The 17,463-nt window shown below is 46.5% G+C and overlaps 1 protein-coding gene across 11 annotated transcripts in view; it reads left to right on the top strand.

The window, feature by feature from the left end:
- BLTP1 (bridge-like lipid transfer protein family member 1) overlaps positions 1 to 17,463 on the top strand; it is a 2,946,455-nt gene that overhangs the window by 853,950 nt on the left and 2,075,042 nt on the right. For all 11 annotated transcript variants that reach the window (XM_069631149.1, XM_069631145.1, XM_069631146.1 and 8 more), the window contains exon 25: positions 12,232 to 12,512. In XM_069631149.1, the coding sequence (XP_069487250.1) occupies positions 12,232 to 12,512 (281 nt within the window). The remainder of the gene's footprint in view (positions 1 to 12,231; positions 12,513 to 17,463) is intronic.

Below are 17,463 nucleotides of genomic sequence, written 5' to 3'. Positions count from 1 at the left end.
TGCCCGGATCTATCCCAGTCGGAAGGTCGGGTGCTCCACCCGAACACGGAATCCCTCAACCTTCATGCGTTGCTCTTGAGAGGATGAGATATGATGACTGGGACCTCTCTGAGAAGGTACTTGACGTGCTCCTGGCTGCATGCAGACCGTCAACAAGCTCTCTGTATGCGTGAAGGTGGAGAAGATTTGAGGCGTGGTGCAGGGAACGTGAGATTAACCCTATCCCCTGCCCCACCACTCCAGTGATGGAGTTTCTTCGGTCACTGGCCACTTTAGGCCTTCGGGTCACCACTGTTGAAGGATACTTGGCAGCTTTGTCTGTGTTCAAAAGGTCTCTGGATCAAGGGTCCTTCTTCACGATCCTGATTATAGCCCAATTACTGAAGGGCCTTGTGAATATGTTTCTGCCTACTCCTTTTGTGGTTAAGGGACCTTCATTTGATTCTCACATTTCTGATGGGCTAATTTGAGCCTTTACGTTCTTGTTAGCCCTCCAATGGCTCCTGCAGGGTCAGTGGTCCCAGTACTTCGGCACTTAGGTATGTTCTTAGAGTGTTCAGGTCAGTGGTCAACGACCTCTCCAGGTGGGGGAGCCCTTATGGCTCCGTGGCCCCAGGCCAGGGTCCTCACGGATGCGTCCCTGAAAGGTTGGGGCACTCACTGCGAGGACTTGCTGATGAGCGGCCTTTGATCGGTGATGGAGGACACGTGGCTCATCAACAGGCTGGAATTGCGAGCCATCAGGTTAGCTCTGAAGTCAGTTACGCAGTATATGTACGTGACCGACGTCACGTCCGGAGCAGACGACCGAGCATCGAGTAAAGGCAGATAGACGGCCGAGTCGAGGTCCACAATTCCCCTGTCGAAAGGTTTCTGAGCAACTGACACTGGAATGGATATCTAATGAGGAACCTGTGAGATAACAATCCATAGAAAGTACATCACAGTAAGTAATTTCTTTCTTAGGGGGTGTTCACCCCATTCTTCAACAATATTTTTCTGTTTCATTTTCCCCCTTTCCCAGGGTATTCATTTCCACTTTCTCTTAGTTTCACATTCATTCTTAATCCTCACTTTCTTTACTCTTTCCTCATATGTCCAGTGATATTGCATCACTGTTTGAATGTCGCCCTGATGGCTTTCACAAGTTCCTCTGTTCATACTACATTGTCCCAGTGGCCTCCCGCCTCTCCCGTTCACCCGGGTACCTTTGTTCTTCAATTGTGACCTCTCAGGGCTCGACACTCGCTTGGACAACTTATTTTGGTTTCTTGCTTCCAGGTCTTGGGCCTCGCACTCGTCCTGCTCTGGGGATCTCTGCAGGGTGCTGTGGTCGGTAGACGCTGGCAGGTGGGAGCTTTCAGTGCTCCCATCTGCACTGGTCTTGGTCTTGTTAGATCTTGGTCTTGTTAGACAGTTGCCTTGCCCACTATGGTACTGCCATGGTCGTGCCACCACTTCGGATGGTTCTTCTCTCCCTGTACTCCCTACGGTTTCTATGTTGTCTGCTTTGCCGGGTCTCCGGCATCTGACTGGCGTTCTCCGACCTTCAAGTTGCTGCAGGCTCCACCACTTCTCTAAGTTTTGCCTTTCCAAGGCGTACCTAGGTCAAGGGGCTTCCCCTATGCACTGTACTCTTGCTTCCTCTGTGATCCACTTGTCCTACTTACATTCAAGCCTCTCCTTAAAGAAATATTACCTTTTGCTGCACATGGCGTGTTTGAATCAACATTGCCTGAAGCCATATAGGAGCATATAGGAGCAGGATGCAGTATTCATTATAGAAGGCACTTCCATATATGCAGATAAGGTGGTTGGTCTGGGGAGTTCCTTGTGGAAATGAGAGTCCTTGTCCCCTAAGTGGGAGTCACTCCCAGTGAGGTCCCACTTGTCCAGACCCTACGGGAGGGTCTTGCGGAACAGGCTCACCTCACTAGCCTCAAAGGGGGTGGCTCCGCCTTAAGGATAAGGGATGAATCCCCTTGATTCATCACAGATCTGCACTTACGAGACTGAAGTTCCACAGTGGAATTAAGGGTTTGATTTTGGAAAGGGTGCAGATTTGGAACTAGGTCGTTTGGGCCTTTGGCTATGTTTCTGGAAGGACAGCCTGCTGTCAATGGTGAAGCCTAATCATTTTGATGAATCCGAGAGTTGCAAGTCAATTCCTTCTAGGCGTATATCATTGTGCCATTGTGGGACAAGTTGTTGTTTAGCAGGGGATGAGGACGAATTTGGTTTTGGATGTGTGACCCCCGCCCCCTTCCTATAACCTTAACAACAACCCCTTCTCCAGCGTGGGGTCTGGCAAGGATTCACATGCTCATGAATATTCCCTGTTGTCAGGCCGGGAATCCTCGGTAAATAAAACAGTTTCACCTTCACTTACAAACTGTATTTCTCCTCTAAACCAATCACTGCACTCTGGGTCATACTGCCCCCAGTCAATAGGATTGCCCCTCTCCCTAAGCACATTCTCTGAAGATACACACGGATTAAGCAAAATGGCAAAAGCTAACAATCTCATGGATGGGTTGTTAATGCCACAAAAATGGTGGTCCTTCTGAGGGTTTTGTACCTATTCCAAATGCTCCCCATAAGAATTCCAGAGGCGTTTTTTCACCTGATACAGGGGGCCCTTTATTGGGTCCTCTGGCAGGGGAAAAAGGCCAGAATTCCCAAGTCAACTCTGATTTTTACCAACGGAAAAGGGGGGGGGGGTCTCCCTGATGTGAGGCTTTACTATAGGGCTGCCCAACTTAGAATTCTAATTCCCCATCTCAGGTCTCAAGTAGACCACAATGGGTGGCTTTGGACAATTCTCATTTGCACTATGCCACGGTCGGGGAATGGTTGGGGGTCCCACAGAACAAATTGCCGAAGAGAATCTGGGAGCACCCCATCTTGGGGCCAATATGTCAAATTTGGAGACAAGGGGCGGATATAAGGGGTTACCACATGGCCTTCAACCCTGGGCCCTTATGGGTCCCAGGAGTGTGGGACAATATACCCAATCTAGAAAGATTTCACAAATGGTTTGAGGCTGCTCTCGAGAGGATAGGGCAGCTCTTTAGGGAGGGCAGATTATTTGCCATAACGGACCTGGAGGAGGCTCTGGGCATAGGCAAACTCTCAGTATTTTTGTATTTGAGGTTAAAGAGGGCTCTCATGGAACCGAATTTCAGAGTAAAGATAAGGAGGGATCTCACTCCCTTTGAAATAATATTGGACTGGGGTACCGAAATTAGAGGGTTGATATCAGCCATGCATGGGGCCCTGATCAGGTGGGATTTGGTACCACTGAGAACCTGAGAGGGCGGTGGCCGAGAGACATGGGGATGGAGATAGATGAGAACCTCTGGGGCAGAATGTGCAGGGGGGTTTCTAAGACATCATTATCTTGCCAGTACAGACAGCACTCCATCAAGCTCCTACATAGGTGGCAATTTGACCCGGTCATACTGTCGAAAAATGTTCCCACTACGAGTCCCATGTGTTGGAGGGGTTGTGGAGAGAGAGAGACAATTATTGACATATGTGGTGGAGCCGTCCAAGGGTACATGTCTTCTCGGATGAGGTCCTAGGGTGGATCAGAGACCTAGAAGGTATAGCTAGAGCTAGAAACCCCCTGCTGGTTCTGTTTAGGTTAGAGGAGAAGGATGGATAGGCTCCCAGACATGGCGGCGTCTTTACTGCTGGCCGCCAGGGCCTGCATTGCGACTAAATAGAAAAATGAACACCCGCCCAGCAGGAGAGAGAAGTACAACGTGGCCAAGAATAGATACATTTTGTAAAGAATTACTGCAGGGCTTCACGGAAGACCTGGGCCATTGGAAATGGACTGGCACCGTTTTATTGCCAGATACATGGAACCAGACCCTCGGGCAGGATGGACCTGAGGTGGCATTCCCTAGGGAGAGGGTATAGAATGGAGGTGGAGAAAGCGCGAGGGAACTAGGAGATGGTTTTGCGATGTTCAGAGGGTGCCCTCATTGTGGGGGGAAAGGGATCGAGGGGCCTCAAAGTGGAGTATTCCCTTGACTTGGATCTCAAGACTTAAGCAATGTGGAGTATGCAGTACCAGGGGGAGCAGAGGGGGAGGGGGAGAATAACGGGGAATTGGTTGTTTTTTTTTTCGCATTATCTTTGTGTTACTGTTCTTGTTTGTAATGTTGTAATGCCATACTCTTCTACAAAACTAAATTCAAATGTGAAAAAAAAAGAAAAAGCACTGCAAGCAACTCAACATTTATTTGACAAACTCAAACGCCAGGAGCAAGATGGGGCTACCTGCCAGATGGCTTTGCAGATGCAGCATGCTCAACAAAAGACTGTCTCTGGGGTCCATGGACGCCCGGGTACCCCAGCCCAAGCATACACCCAAAGGGCTTGCAAAATCTACTAGCCCACTAGCATTGGCAAGTAGTTTTTCTGAAGGGCGAGTAACGTTTGCATGATACTTGACCTTGCTGGTGAGTATGGATATGTTAGAAAGTTTTTTTTCATTTACTGCAAACATACTTTGTTTTCAGTAAATGAAAAATGCAAGTTTCACTGTGCTTGCTTTAACAGCATTGCATCAAATATGAAGTGTGCTCATGGCGACGTACACCATTTTACAAAAAGCACTGGTAAATATTTTGTCACCATTCACCTTGGGGCAAGTGCATTTCTCTTAGGTAGAGTATGTAAAATAAGGAACTCGCCCTTCATGTCTAGTGAGATTTCTATGAATTTGCAAGGCCTGACCCAGCCAGCTCCTCCCACTTTTCACTAGGGCCAGCAGCCACAACAGACTTTTGCACATCCATTTTTGCCTGCCCAGCAACCTCTGCCACAGCAACCTTTCTGCAGATATTATAATTAGACCACCATCTCACTCAGCAATGTCCTACTAAACCTGCCAGATCATGGCAATATGACCCCACTACTCCACGCAGTTATTTAGTTCCTCCTGGCAATGCTAATTTCCAGCCTGCACCCCCACCAGCACCCCCTCCACTTCCCTTTTTCTCTTTATCGAGGACTACCAGGACATTCATATCTCCTATGGTCCTCAATGAAATTGCCAGAGGGACCTCCCATGCTGTCTGCTGCTTTGCTCCCAGTAAACCGGTCTCGTCCCCATCTCAATGGCTCTACGTGATTTATCCGCTGCGGAATAACCCGCAACGGAAATGTTTGCATGGGAAATGTAAGCACTACAAAATGTCTGTACATTTCCCATGCAAACATCCATTTCAAAACCATACGTACACCCCCACCCACAACACACCCATAAAGCACCCCCACCCACATCCCCAACATACCCCCACCACCCTACTTACCTTTCCCGACAAGCTGTGTCCCTGCTGCACCGGTTCGCTTTCACTTCCGTGATCGGAAAGCAGTGCCTCAGGGTCCTTTTTCTTTTTTGGGCAGCTGCAGGGGTTTCCCCTGCTCACTATACTGTACAGTGTAGTGAGCGGGGTGTTGCAGGGGACACCCCTGCAGCCCCCGGCCTTTTTTTTGTTTGTCGGAGCGCTGCAGGGTTGTCCCCCGCGACCCCTGCTCACTATACTGTACAGTCTAGTGAGCGGGGTGTTGCGGGGGACACCCCTGCAGCCTTTTTATTTCAATTTTTGGTAGTTAGAACTTTTAGTGGTGTGTTTTTTAGGTCTTTTGGTGAGGTTGGTCATTTCGGGTTAGGTCATTTCGTCCTAACCCATCTCAATTGTAACATCCAAGGAAAAAGGGTGAATTGTTTAATTGACACAGGTGCTAGGCGCTCCACGCTGCGAGCTGCTTAGTTTCCAAAGGTGGATGTTTCAAAGGAAATTGTCAATGCCGTTGGGATATCTGGCACCACTATTCCACACCTGTTATCAAATGAATTGTCTGTTTCTATTGGTCCCATCACTGAACATCATGCCTTTCTGTTGAGCCTTTGCTCACCTGCAAATCTGTTGGGTATTGATCTGCTGGTCAAAATGCATTGTACCATTTATTGTTCTCCTGATGGGATTTATCTAGAGGTTCTACAATCTAGGCAGACTGAATGTTTGTTTCTCCTCCAGCAACCCATGAACCCAGAGCCTCCTACAGATATTCCACTCCTCACACCCGCACAAGCTACATAGGTACAACATGTTATTGACTCAGTGCAAGTTGCCCTCTGGGCAGCACGTGCCAATGAGGTAGGACATATTCTCTCTGCTAAAACTGTTTGCATCACTCTCAATCCGGAAGTCCCTCTCCCGCCAGTGCCCCAGTACAGAATATCCCCCTGAGCAGAGGAAGGTATCAAGCCTGTCATCTTTTCCCTCATTGATCAGGGAATCCTCCACTGCACCACAAACCCTTGCAATACTCTGGTGCTCCCAAATGAGAAAAAAGGGCACAGGCAAATTCTGTTTTGCGCACAATTTGCACACCCTTAATAAGGTGTTAATACCCTTACACCCGGTAGTCTCGGACCCCCTGATCATTCTCTCCTATATTGCGACCCATGCCCAATTTTTCACTTGCATTGATCTTGCCTCTACCTTATTCTCTGTGCCCATCCACCAGGACTCTCAGTATCTCTATGCATTCACTTACAAGGGGCGCCAGTTCACCTACGGGTCCCTTACGATTGGCTTTGACTCCCCATCTCTCTTCTCCCATATTCTTCAGGGAGACCTCCAGGATGTCACATTCCCAGGGGGCTCCACTATGATCCAATATATGGAAAAAGGCAAAATTGCAGCTCTGCCAACCCACTGTCAGTTATTGAGGACACAGCATTTCCCACTGCGCTAGGCGCCTTGCCCCCCTCTCGAGTGTCCTGCATCTTACAATCTCCCAGGCCCACCACTAAAAGGCAGCCACTTTTTAGGAATGAGCAATTTGTGCTACCCCTGGATACTTCTTTATGCCTCTACGGTAGCGCTGATGCAAAAGATGCTACATAACTCCTAGCCTGACAAATTCACATGGTCTCCTGACGCTTCCACAGCCTTCTCCAGGATTAAGACTGCACTCCCCTCTGCACCCGCCCTTCCTGTCTACTCTAAATCATTCACCCGGTTCTGTGATGAGAAAGTGGTGTATGCCTTAGGCGTACAGACACAGAAGCACAAGGACTTACAACGCCCTGTAGCCTATTTTAGCTCATAGTGAGACCCTGTTGCTTCCGCGTTTCCCAAACGTCTCGGAGCAGTAGCTGCTGCTGCCCTTCTCCTTGCAGAAGCTGACATCTCCCTAGCACACCTCATAAACATAGCAGTACCACAGTCTGTATTAGTACTCCTCCTCAGGGGTAAAAGACAACACCTATCTGCTGCACGTCTCACCAAATATGAAACACTGCTCTTCTCTGCCACCAACATCACTCATCAGATGTGCCCCACTCCACCCTGCCTCCCTCCTAGTCACCCCTGATGACGGTCACCCGCACGACTGCCTTGCAGCAGTTGATGTTGTATCATCATCAAGAACCGAGCTCAAGGATATCCCCCTCCCCAATGCAGACCTCATTCTCTTTGTTGACGGTTCTTGTCTTGGACATTCAACAGGTAGTATCCATGGAGGTTTTGCCGTTTGCTCCTCCTTTGAAGTATTAGAAGCTTTTCAGCTACCATCAGTACGATCAGCACAAGTTGCGGAACTCATTGCCCTCACACGGCTTGCACAATCGCCAGACAACTCACAGCCACTTTATACACTGTTACACTTTTGGTATCTCTACTGGACCTTCTGGAAACAGAGAAATTACTTCACTGCACAATGTACTCCCATCTATTTTTTTTTTATAAAACATTTTGTGTTTTTTAAAACAGACAAATACAAACAAGCAACAAATAGAGGGTCATCACTTGATTACCTTTGAAATCGTACATTTAGTCGAAAAAGGGTCTTCACAATACAGTAAGTTACATCCCCGTTCCCCAATATATAATGTATAAGGGTTCCAAAATGCATCCCGGTAAGCCATCTTGATTAGTCATTTTAGTCTGCACTTTAGAGGGCATCCAACACATTTTTGCTATATTTTGTGCGCCTTCGCAGGGCATCCTCTAGCTGTATACACCCTGAGCTCCACTGTGACACAAATGTCTACATCTGTCAACCATTGTTCATAGCTTGGCGTCACATGAGATCCCCATAGTTGCGCTATGTTCCTTTTTATCAGCGCCGTGGAGGTAAACAGAAACAGTATTTCATATCTCGACATTTCACTTTCATTCTCCACCCCAACAATGGCAGTTTGAGGTCTCTGGGGACCGTTCTGCCAATGACCCTCGAGAATTTTGTTGCAACACGCCTGCCAGAATTGTTGAATGGGAGTGCATTCCCACAGGATATGGAAGAAGGTGCCCTCCTCAGTTTTACAACGTAAACAGGCTGGGTCACTTGTCTTTCCCCATTTAAAGAGTGCTACTCTAGGGTAGTATATCCAGTGTAGTATCTTTAGTTGGATGAGCCTGAGTCTGGATAATATAGTTACTTCTCTGGGAAACATCAGTGAGGAGACCCATTCTTTCGTTCCGGCAGTATAGCACCCAGATCGCTTTCCCACTTGGCCTGCAGACCTGATAGTTCATTTGTGGCAAAAGAGGGTATGGCACTGTAGAGGACCGATGTTATGTTGTGTTCGATTTGCTCTGGGAATAAGTTGCGTTCTATTGGGGTATATTCCGGCAAGGTGTTCAAGTCAGGGAGCTGGGCCTGTAATGCGTGTTTCAGCTGGGTGTAGTGGTATTGTTCAGTTTGCGGTAGATTGAAGCGGAGGGCTAGATCTGTAAACGGGATAATGTTGCCATCTTTCACGACATCTCCTATTCTCAGTATCCCTTGCCTTGACCAATTCGGCCATTTTGGGAGCCCATTCACTCCCGGGAGATTCTCATTGTTCCATAGTGGCTGTGCCTGGGTCAGTTTGTTTTCCCATCCAACGTATTTGTGAGTGTCTGCCCAAATTTGCGTTGTGTGATTGCATAGTTAGTGGTCGTCCGGGTTTTCCCTCTGTAGAGATATTTCATGATGGGTTTCTCCAGAATGTTAGTTACTGATAGCCTATTGTGTGGTAGTAAGATATCTCCATGCAGTTTGTCATTCACAACTGCCATCTTACTGGCCCAATAATATGTCTGCAAACGGGGGAGCCCAATACCACCTTCCCATATGGACCTCTGAAGGGTGGCAAGTGCCATGCGTGGGTGGCCTCCACATCACAACAGCTTCCGTAGTGTTTGGTCTATTCTATGAAATTCGTTTTGTGGGATATGTAGTGGAGCGTTTTGTATTACGTATAGGAAACTGGGCAGGGCCATCATTTTAAAGAGCGCCGCTCTGCCTAGCAGTGTTAGTGGTAGGGTTGACCAGTATCGGACGTCTTCCGCAAATGTCGTCATCCCCGGGTGTACGTTTTTAGGTATGTAATCAGTGAGGTTATTTGTGATTTGTATACCTAGGTACCTAAATTGTTCCCTTTCCACTTGGTAGGGGCAGTGAGCTGGCACTGCGTCTTCCTCTTGTCCTATTGGGAATAGAGTGGACTTGGTTCAGTTGACACGCAGACCACTGAAAGAACCATATCTTTCCAACAGGCGCGTCGCTATGGGGCAGGATCTTATTGGGTCTTTTAAATATATCAGCAGATCATCCACGTAAAAGGACACTTTGTCCTCCCAGTTGTCCGACCAGCAAAATCCGTTCCATGTCCCTGTGCATCTTAGATGTACTCCCATTCTCAGTGCACCATATGTGGAATCCCTGCTTAATGCGATTGTGCTACCTACCATGTGCTAAACAGGTGTCTCACTTGCCCACTGAGGCTAGGCTACTGCACTCGAGATAAAGACACCTCTGCTCAAGGAGGACGCGTCCGAAGACGCCTCCAATGAACGGGATATGGTAGATGTGTTGGGACAAATGTCTGATGCCGAACTGTATGAATTTTTGAATTGGTCCCTTGGAAGCCGACTGTCTGTCTCTAAAGTGACATCCTTTCTATGACTAATCCTGTGCCTATCCCTATGTCACTCATGTACATGGGCACCTTTGATTGAGACTAGACCCCAATCCTGCTCCCTGTCTTCTACGCACTGGCTCAGGGATGACCAAACGAGGGTTGATGTGGCAGGATTCTATGATAGGCTACATTGGGCCGCTCTAGTACATGTAGGCCTCAGAGCCTCCCTCTCCTTCCCTTTGCACTCAGCTCCTCGGCTATACCCACACCCCGCCTGAAGCAGATTAGACCCCATAACAAGGCAACAGGACACGTCAAACTTCTCTTCCATTTGCCCTCTACAAATGTAGCATCAGCAGCATATATGGTAGATGACAGTAGTGTTTCTTCGAATACCGCTTATCCATATTACAACACAATGTACCCGTCTGGCTTTGTCACAAGTAAGATGCTGACAGTTATTGCTAAATGTCTGCAAATGTCATGCTAAGTAACACCCCCCCCCCCAGCCCCATTGGGAAAATGCTATATTAGTGTTGGATTATGATATGCTATATATTCTGCACTCTAAGGGAGGCCCCTTCAGAGAAGCTCTGTGTGCTGCCTGCCCGGACGTTTGTCCTGCTGTATTTTCCTGCCCATCATCTGCCCACTCTGTATGCTGATACACAAAGCTTGTTTTACCATCAGTCTGTGTCTAATCTCCTTATTTGCTACAAACTAGGTGGATGCCGAGGGGGCCTTTGGGAAGAGGCCCGATCTTGGCTACCACACTCCTGTTAAAGGCTGCCGTGATGGTGGTGGTGTAGTAAGTAGCTTTGGCCCAAGTTATAAGAATCCCACGGTTGGCTCAGAGATTTGAGGTTGTTAAGATCTTCAGGGTTCCAGTTTTTTCACCACCCTTTCTCTAGAGCTCTAATTGAGTGTTTGTTGGAGGTGAGTTTTGGGTGTGTACCAAAGGGGGAATGGTTTAGTCTTAGTGTGGCTGTTTTTTAGGGGGACATGTGTGTCCACCAGTTTCATAGCAGAGTTGTTGATTAATTCTAGGAGGACAGAGGCATTCCTTGTGGTGTGGAAATGTGTGAAGTTTGCTTCTAGTTAATTGACTGGGAAGGTTTTCAATGAGTGGTGCTGCGTGAAAGGGCGATTAGCCTGACCTTTGTGTGCTGTAGTCGAATGGGTGATAGTGGGATAGCAGCATGGTCATACCAGTTGAGTGTGCCACTGATGAGGGGGATTATGTAAAGACTACGTCTAGGGGTGTTGCCTTTTGTTGTGCGTCGGGGAGAGCACAATTTTCCTAAGGTCCATCTGCGAAAAGCGTGCTTAGTGTGGTTGTTCTCATGAGACACAGGGTTGTTAAAATGTCAGAGAACAAACTTTTTAGTGTGTGCTAATTTGGCAAAGGAGCTTAAATTGCAGATGTTGACAATGAAAGAGTCCCTCCTATGAGGTGCTCTGCAGGTGAGGTGGAATGTGATGTATTCTGTGTGCGATAAAGGGAAACGGCATGCAAATGATTCGAAATAACTTGTTCTGGGAGAGGGGATGATGGAGAATGGGCTATTGCTCTTGTCGATGATTACCATCCCATCTTCTGCCCTTCCTTGCCGGTCGGCATTTTGGCCGCAATTGCCTGAGCGTTAGAAGGAAGTCAAAAACATGGATGGAGGATGGGCTAAACCATGTTTCCATGATGAAGATGGAGTCAAGGTTGTGGTACTATAAGATGTTGGGGGCGTGTGGTCAATGGGTGTTGGATGGGGCAAGGGAAATATTGATGAGTTTTGCAAGGGTAGCTTGCCAGGGCTGCCTAGGGCTTGGCCATTTGAACCTTAGCGAGGTTGGGGATAGACTGTGAAGAGAGATGACACATGGTAATGTCTTTTGTTAAGAAGTAGTAGTAGCAACTACTATGTATGTGAAATACAGGATAGTGGGTCTGGCCCTTGGCTCTATCAGGCCCCAACAGACGCAAACAGTTGAGGTCCTTGTCCTTTTCTGAGGATGCCGGTGATGAGAAAGCTTAAGGAGGACTGGTGAAATAGGTGGTGGCTGTATGGCAGGGCCTGGTCAAGTGGGAAGCAGCCTCCTCAATGCTGTTTTCCTGTAGCTGGCCTGGCATCAGAAAGGACATTGCCACGAGGTAAGTAATATGTTCTTTTAGAACATAGAGTGCAGGAGATCTAATTTTACAATTGCATGTACCACGCGCAAAATGTCTTTGTTACTCTGAAAATTAAGTATCTATCAGAAAGTTGGTTGTTAACATTGGCTTTTCTTTCCCTCTTACTTAGATGAGTGCAATTCGTGTTGCAAATTGTAACCTTCATAATCGGGCTGTTGGAGAGGGCATCAGTGCAGCAATTCAAGATGTGCAGCTCAGACAATACATTGAGCAGCTGGATAGCTGCAAAGTTGGTCTCCAGCCTGCAGTGCTACGCAGGGCCTACTGGCTTGAAGCTGGATCTGTCAATCTGGGACTTATTACCACTGATGTTGCTCTAGCTGCTGACCATCCTTCCAAACATGAGGTGCAACGGCATTTCTTAGAAACACATGACAGCAGGACTAGGAGGTATGTGTATTCCGTTGCAAATGTGGAGCATTGGCAAGGAATGTCCTTCAAACAGCATTAACTGGTAAAAATCAAGGAAACATTTTTTAGGAAGTGTATTTGAATGGGGTTTGCAGTGATTGCCTATTTTGCTTTCTAGCTCTTGCACAATTATGCCAGGCAGAGAACATTCTGTAAATATCTGGTCTAGTTTCTTTTAATTTCAAGACTGTTTTTTTCAGGTTTGTGTTTGCTGTAAATAGTTTGACAAATCCCAGGGTATTGTCACTGCTCCCATGGGGGGAGCCCCTTCCCATGATGCCAGGGTGGTGAGGCCACTACTTAATACTACCCTTACGGGTGATACTCAGCAGTTGGATCTCATGGGGAGGGAAACCCTCCATGGGACCAGCGATGAATATCTAGGGAGAATGCAGTATACAGACCCCCCCTATCTCTATTGTCTCTTTACGCTTACCCCTCTGTGGTACCCCACGCACCTATGTTTTTCTGTAGTGTAGCTAACCCAATCTTTATATACCATACAGGGACAAGGAAGAGTGAAACAAACCCACATAGACTTGACACAAAGAAGAATAGCCAAGGAGGCAAAAGCCCACTGCTGAACGAAAATATGTGGTACAGTCATCAAGGGCTAGAGCCAGAGATAAAAAGGGAAGAAGGACTATGCTTTTTGGTAGATCCTCCCTGGAGGAACCGAGATCCTGTTGGAGGCTCACCACAGAGAGCAAGAAAGTCTGTCAGAGCCTTGTCGAGCACACACTGTCAGCAGTTGCCCAGGCTGGAGATTCGGAGGCCCGGGGGAAAACCTAGATTTGGACCACACAGTCAGATCTAGAGACACCAGCTGAGAGGGACCAGACCTGGGAATGTTCTGAAGACATGCAGAGACCGCTGGCAGGCGTGCAGCAGCCCGCAGTCAGAAGAAGCAGTTCAGCACAGCCTCCCCAGAAAGCCGGTAACGCCACAAAAGGTACCTGGGTTACTGTAGCAGGTGCTGGAGTTAGAGTACTGAAGGAGGCGGTTGGGGGAAGAGTGAAGCACCCCATCCCCCTCATACCAATACATGGGGAAAAATAGCAAGAACACATGAGAACCAGTGCCTTTCAGGTTAGTGAACCAGGCCTGGGTACGGCAAGCAGCATACCTGAGAGAAGGATCTGGGACCCATACGAAATTGAGGAAGCCCTGCAAAAGCAGAACACCGGTATCTGGGACTAGTACTGAGTTTTGGAAGCCCACAAGAGCCAAACATAGCCTGCAACCAGTCTGGGAAAAACTGAGATAACACAGAGCGGTCTGGGACCCACACAGAGAGAACCTACACACCGGTCAGGGGTGTCTGGGACCCACATGAGTGAGAGAGCGGTGCGAGAAGTACTGATGAGGTGTCCAGGACCCACTTTCAAAATAAGGAACATTTTCTGGAATAAGAACTTTATACTAGGGAACTGTTTTTGTGAAATAAGCAACTAAAGTCAAGTCTGGCAGGATAGTGAACCAAACTTAAGTATACCTTTGTGCATTGGAGAAATAGCAGGGGAAGGAAGCCACCCACCCCCCTTTGTGATTCTTGGACATTGTGTTTTGGGAAATACAATGAACTCTGAAAGGGAAGAGAGGACAAGAGGATTCCCCATTAATCTTGTGTTTTGCACACGTTTGGAAAAGCATCGGACATTAAGAACTTTTAGTTGTGTTTTTCATCAACAACTGAACATTTACCTTAATATCCAGAGCGAGAGAAGCCTCCTTCTGGATCAATGAGACACCCAGTTTTTCCTTAGTTAACTTGGAGTGTAAGGGGCGGAAATAGGTCTGGACACAGGACGGTGGACATTTTACTTTATTGGACATCCTGACTTAGTCCTTTTGCTGAGGTAGGGCAACCCTCTGGCCAGATAGGTTTTTCATTTGTTTACTTTTATATATAAATAAGTCTTTGCCAAGAAATATGCCACCACTGTGTCAGACTCGTACCTTTGCACCCTTACAATAGCTATGGCTTTTATTGGATCAACAAAGGTAGTACCGGGATGGTATAGAACATGGATGCTCAAAAACATTTTCTTGGGGACAATATTTGGTTGTCTTTGTCCACTGACCTCATTGATCACTACTAACTGCCCAACACTCAAGCCCCCAATATAATGAATACTTAAATGCCTGTGTCTGCAAGGCCCGACAGGAGTATTTGTTTACCGTATGATATACATAGACCCTGGTTTAAAAGGTCCCCATAGAGAGGCTATAGTTTCTTTCTGTTAGCTGCAGTCAGGGCTCCAATGCGGGACCTTGTGGTAAATTTAGCCACCAGATGTTTTTAATATGTGATTTTATTGTCTTTTTGTGTAAAATGTTTAATGAGATGTACTTCAGTTCACTCAGTTTTTCTGAGTAGTGTCCTCTGTAATGTTTGGAGAGACCTTAGAGGGTGATTAATTTGACATCATTGCTGTTGTCTTCGATTAATAACTGAGATTTAGCGCCACACTGGAATGAATGTTGAAAGAATTGTGAAATTAATTTTATATAGCTTTACAAATTATGCCTGGTGGGACAATTGTCTCTGTTGTTTTGTGCCTTTTTTGCAGCCCCCAGAGTTGGGGATAGCCCTCATCTATGATATATTTGAATTGAACTGATCTTGTCATTATCTATCACTTACGAATGAACTTGCATGTTTGAGCAAGATTGGCTTTTGCCAAAAGTAAAAAGACGTCCGTGTTTTTTTCATAACATTTTCTACTGTCAGCGTATCCTAATTAAGCATTCAATCTTGGTTAGTTATTTATCAATGTTGGGCTGGACTTTGCACATTGCTACGCGCTAATTATAATAAAACGGATCATTATTTGTTTTACAAACTGGACAGGGTGAGCAGATTAGCAACAACACTGTTTAACTTGTGTTTTTCCCCGCATGGAAAGAAATGCTTTTTCTAAATGCATCAATTATTTGGTTTCCAGTGAACACATTAACGCCATAATGCATTCTGAAAAGTTTCAGTAGTGTTATGTATATTTCCAGTTGTGCTTGAGATGAGCATGCTGGCAGAGTCAATATTTGTGGATGGACATTTGTAAAACAGATCTCTGTTAAAGTTAACAGGAATGTTTCATTTGTGGCTAAAGGCTATGCTGCCTAGCTGGGAGTTTAAATTCACAAAATTAACTAAATTGTGAACATGTGAAAATTAAGAGCAGAGGGAGAAAAGTGAAAACATTTAAGAAACAACAACTGCTATGTAGCCAAGTCGCTGAGATTTTCCATCAGCTAGGCAGGAACACATGTAGCATTGTCTCTTTTCGGACTTCCTGCAGGAAAGTATTTTTAGAAAAGGATGCAGGAGTGTCTCTGCAGAAACGCTTGAGTTTCTCAATAGATTAATATGCATGCTATTCCTCACTTTCCCTGAGTGCAACTTTGCCGAATTCTTTTTGGCAGATTCTTTTAATCGCTTTTTTTTTACCACAAACCTACAGATGGTTATTTTGGCTTAACTATATAGAAGGGGGCATTAGAGGATAGGGGAAGGCAGGGGGATGAGGAGGGACTGTGATAATCAGCCAGAAATATTCAACAAAGTTGCATTTGGCGAAGAAATGCAAGGAAACCTCATGGGTACCTGTGTATGAGAGTTTCTCTTCTTTATTGTATTGGCCAAGGAAGATAAGCAAACAGTACCTGCTTATATGGTGGTGAGTAAAACCTATGATGGTGTGCCCACCCTATTAGTCTCTTGTTAAGATGATTCTGAGGATTGTCCAGTCCCCGACACTTACGGCACTCAAAACGGCCAAGAGATCTTGTTCAAAGACCATGCTGATCTAGGTAAAGGTCATAAACATTTTCAGGCACATTCTGCTCTGCAGAAAGGTAGCTAGTAGGATAAATCCTGGAGCCAACAGACGAGGATGCTGTGACTGCACATCACCCAGTATTGCTGCATTCATGCATGATGGACTGGTACCATTTCCATGTAGGTGTCTTCTTCCTCAGTCTGTGCACTGACTTATGAGGCTGAGTTTTCTCTGCAGCAGTTCAACCCCATGGTCTGCAATCAACGACAAGCACTCCCACAGTTGTATTTCGCAGGCTGCTCAATGAAGGCACTGGTAATGTTTTGCAGATGGAATGTATGAGTATCCCAGCTGCTACTGACGTTTTCTTGCTCAGATTACCAGTTGGTGGTTTTTCCTGAACCGAGTTGGCGATGATGAAAGGAGATAATGTTCTCTGTAGCTCACTGATGTGAACAAAGCAGGAAGTGACTTTCCAAAGTCTTTGCGGATGTAACTCTTTCTAGCAGAATGTTCTTGTAGTTGTGTTCACCATTGAAGATTCCAGCCCTCAAGCTTTCTGTTGTTTTTCACTCCAGAAGAGAAAGGGAACTCTAGCTGCAAATATGTAAAACAAAGGTGAAATGCCAGTGCCCACACTTGACAGCAAGTCTAGAATGCCAGGTACTGTATTGAAGACAGATTGTGTTACCCAATCTGTGGTTGTTCCTAGAACTGAGGCAACTCCAGACAAAGTAGAGTTTTTAAGGATTGTGGTCATGCCAGCTGACCTCTTTTGATTACCATCCAGGATGGAATTGGTCGGGTACCTTGCTTTCTTAGCTGCTTATTGAAATATCTCAGCAGTTGTTATTTTGATGTGCTTGATGTGTTATTTTCAGGTGTGCCAATCTCAACGACAGTCATGGAATGACAGTCATGGAATCTGGAGATGCCTACATTTGGCTTCAGACCATTGCAGTTACGCTGTTTCAGCATGAAATGGTGATTGGAGAATGATTCCACACGAAATGACCACATGAGCGACAGTGATGAGGCTGGCAATTCCCACGGGAACACCACACATGTAGCATTGAAATTAATGGAAGATGTAGGACCGCTTGGGTAGCAGAAAAGACATGTTTGCAAATTACTTGCTTTCTGCACTC

The sequence above is a fragment of the Ambystoma mexicanum genome, chromosome 6q (genome assembly GCF_040938575.1).
Source record: "Ambystoma mexicanum isolate Mex_15411 chromosome 6q, UKY_AmexF1_1, whole genome shotgun sequence".
NCBI classification, from domain to species: domain Eukaryota; kingdom Metazoa; phylum Chordata; class Amphibia; order Caudata; family Ambystomatidae; genus Ambystoma; species Ambystoma mexicanum.
Note: the sequence above shows the minus strand (reverse complement) of the source record. Positions and strands in the feature narration are given on the sequence as shown.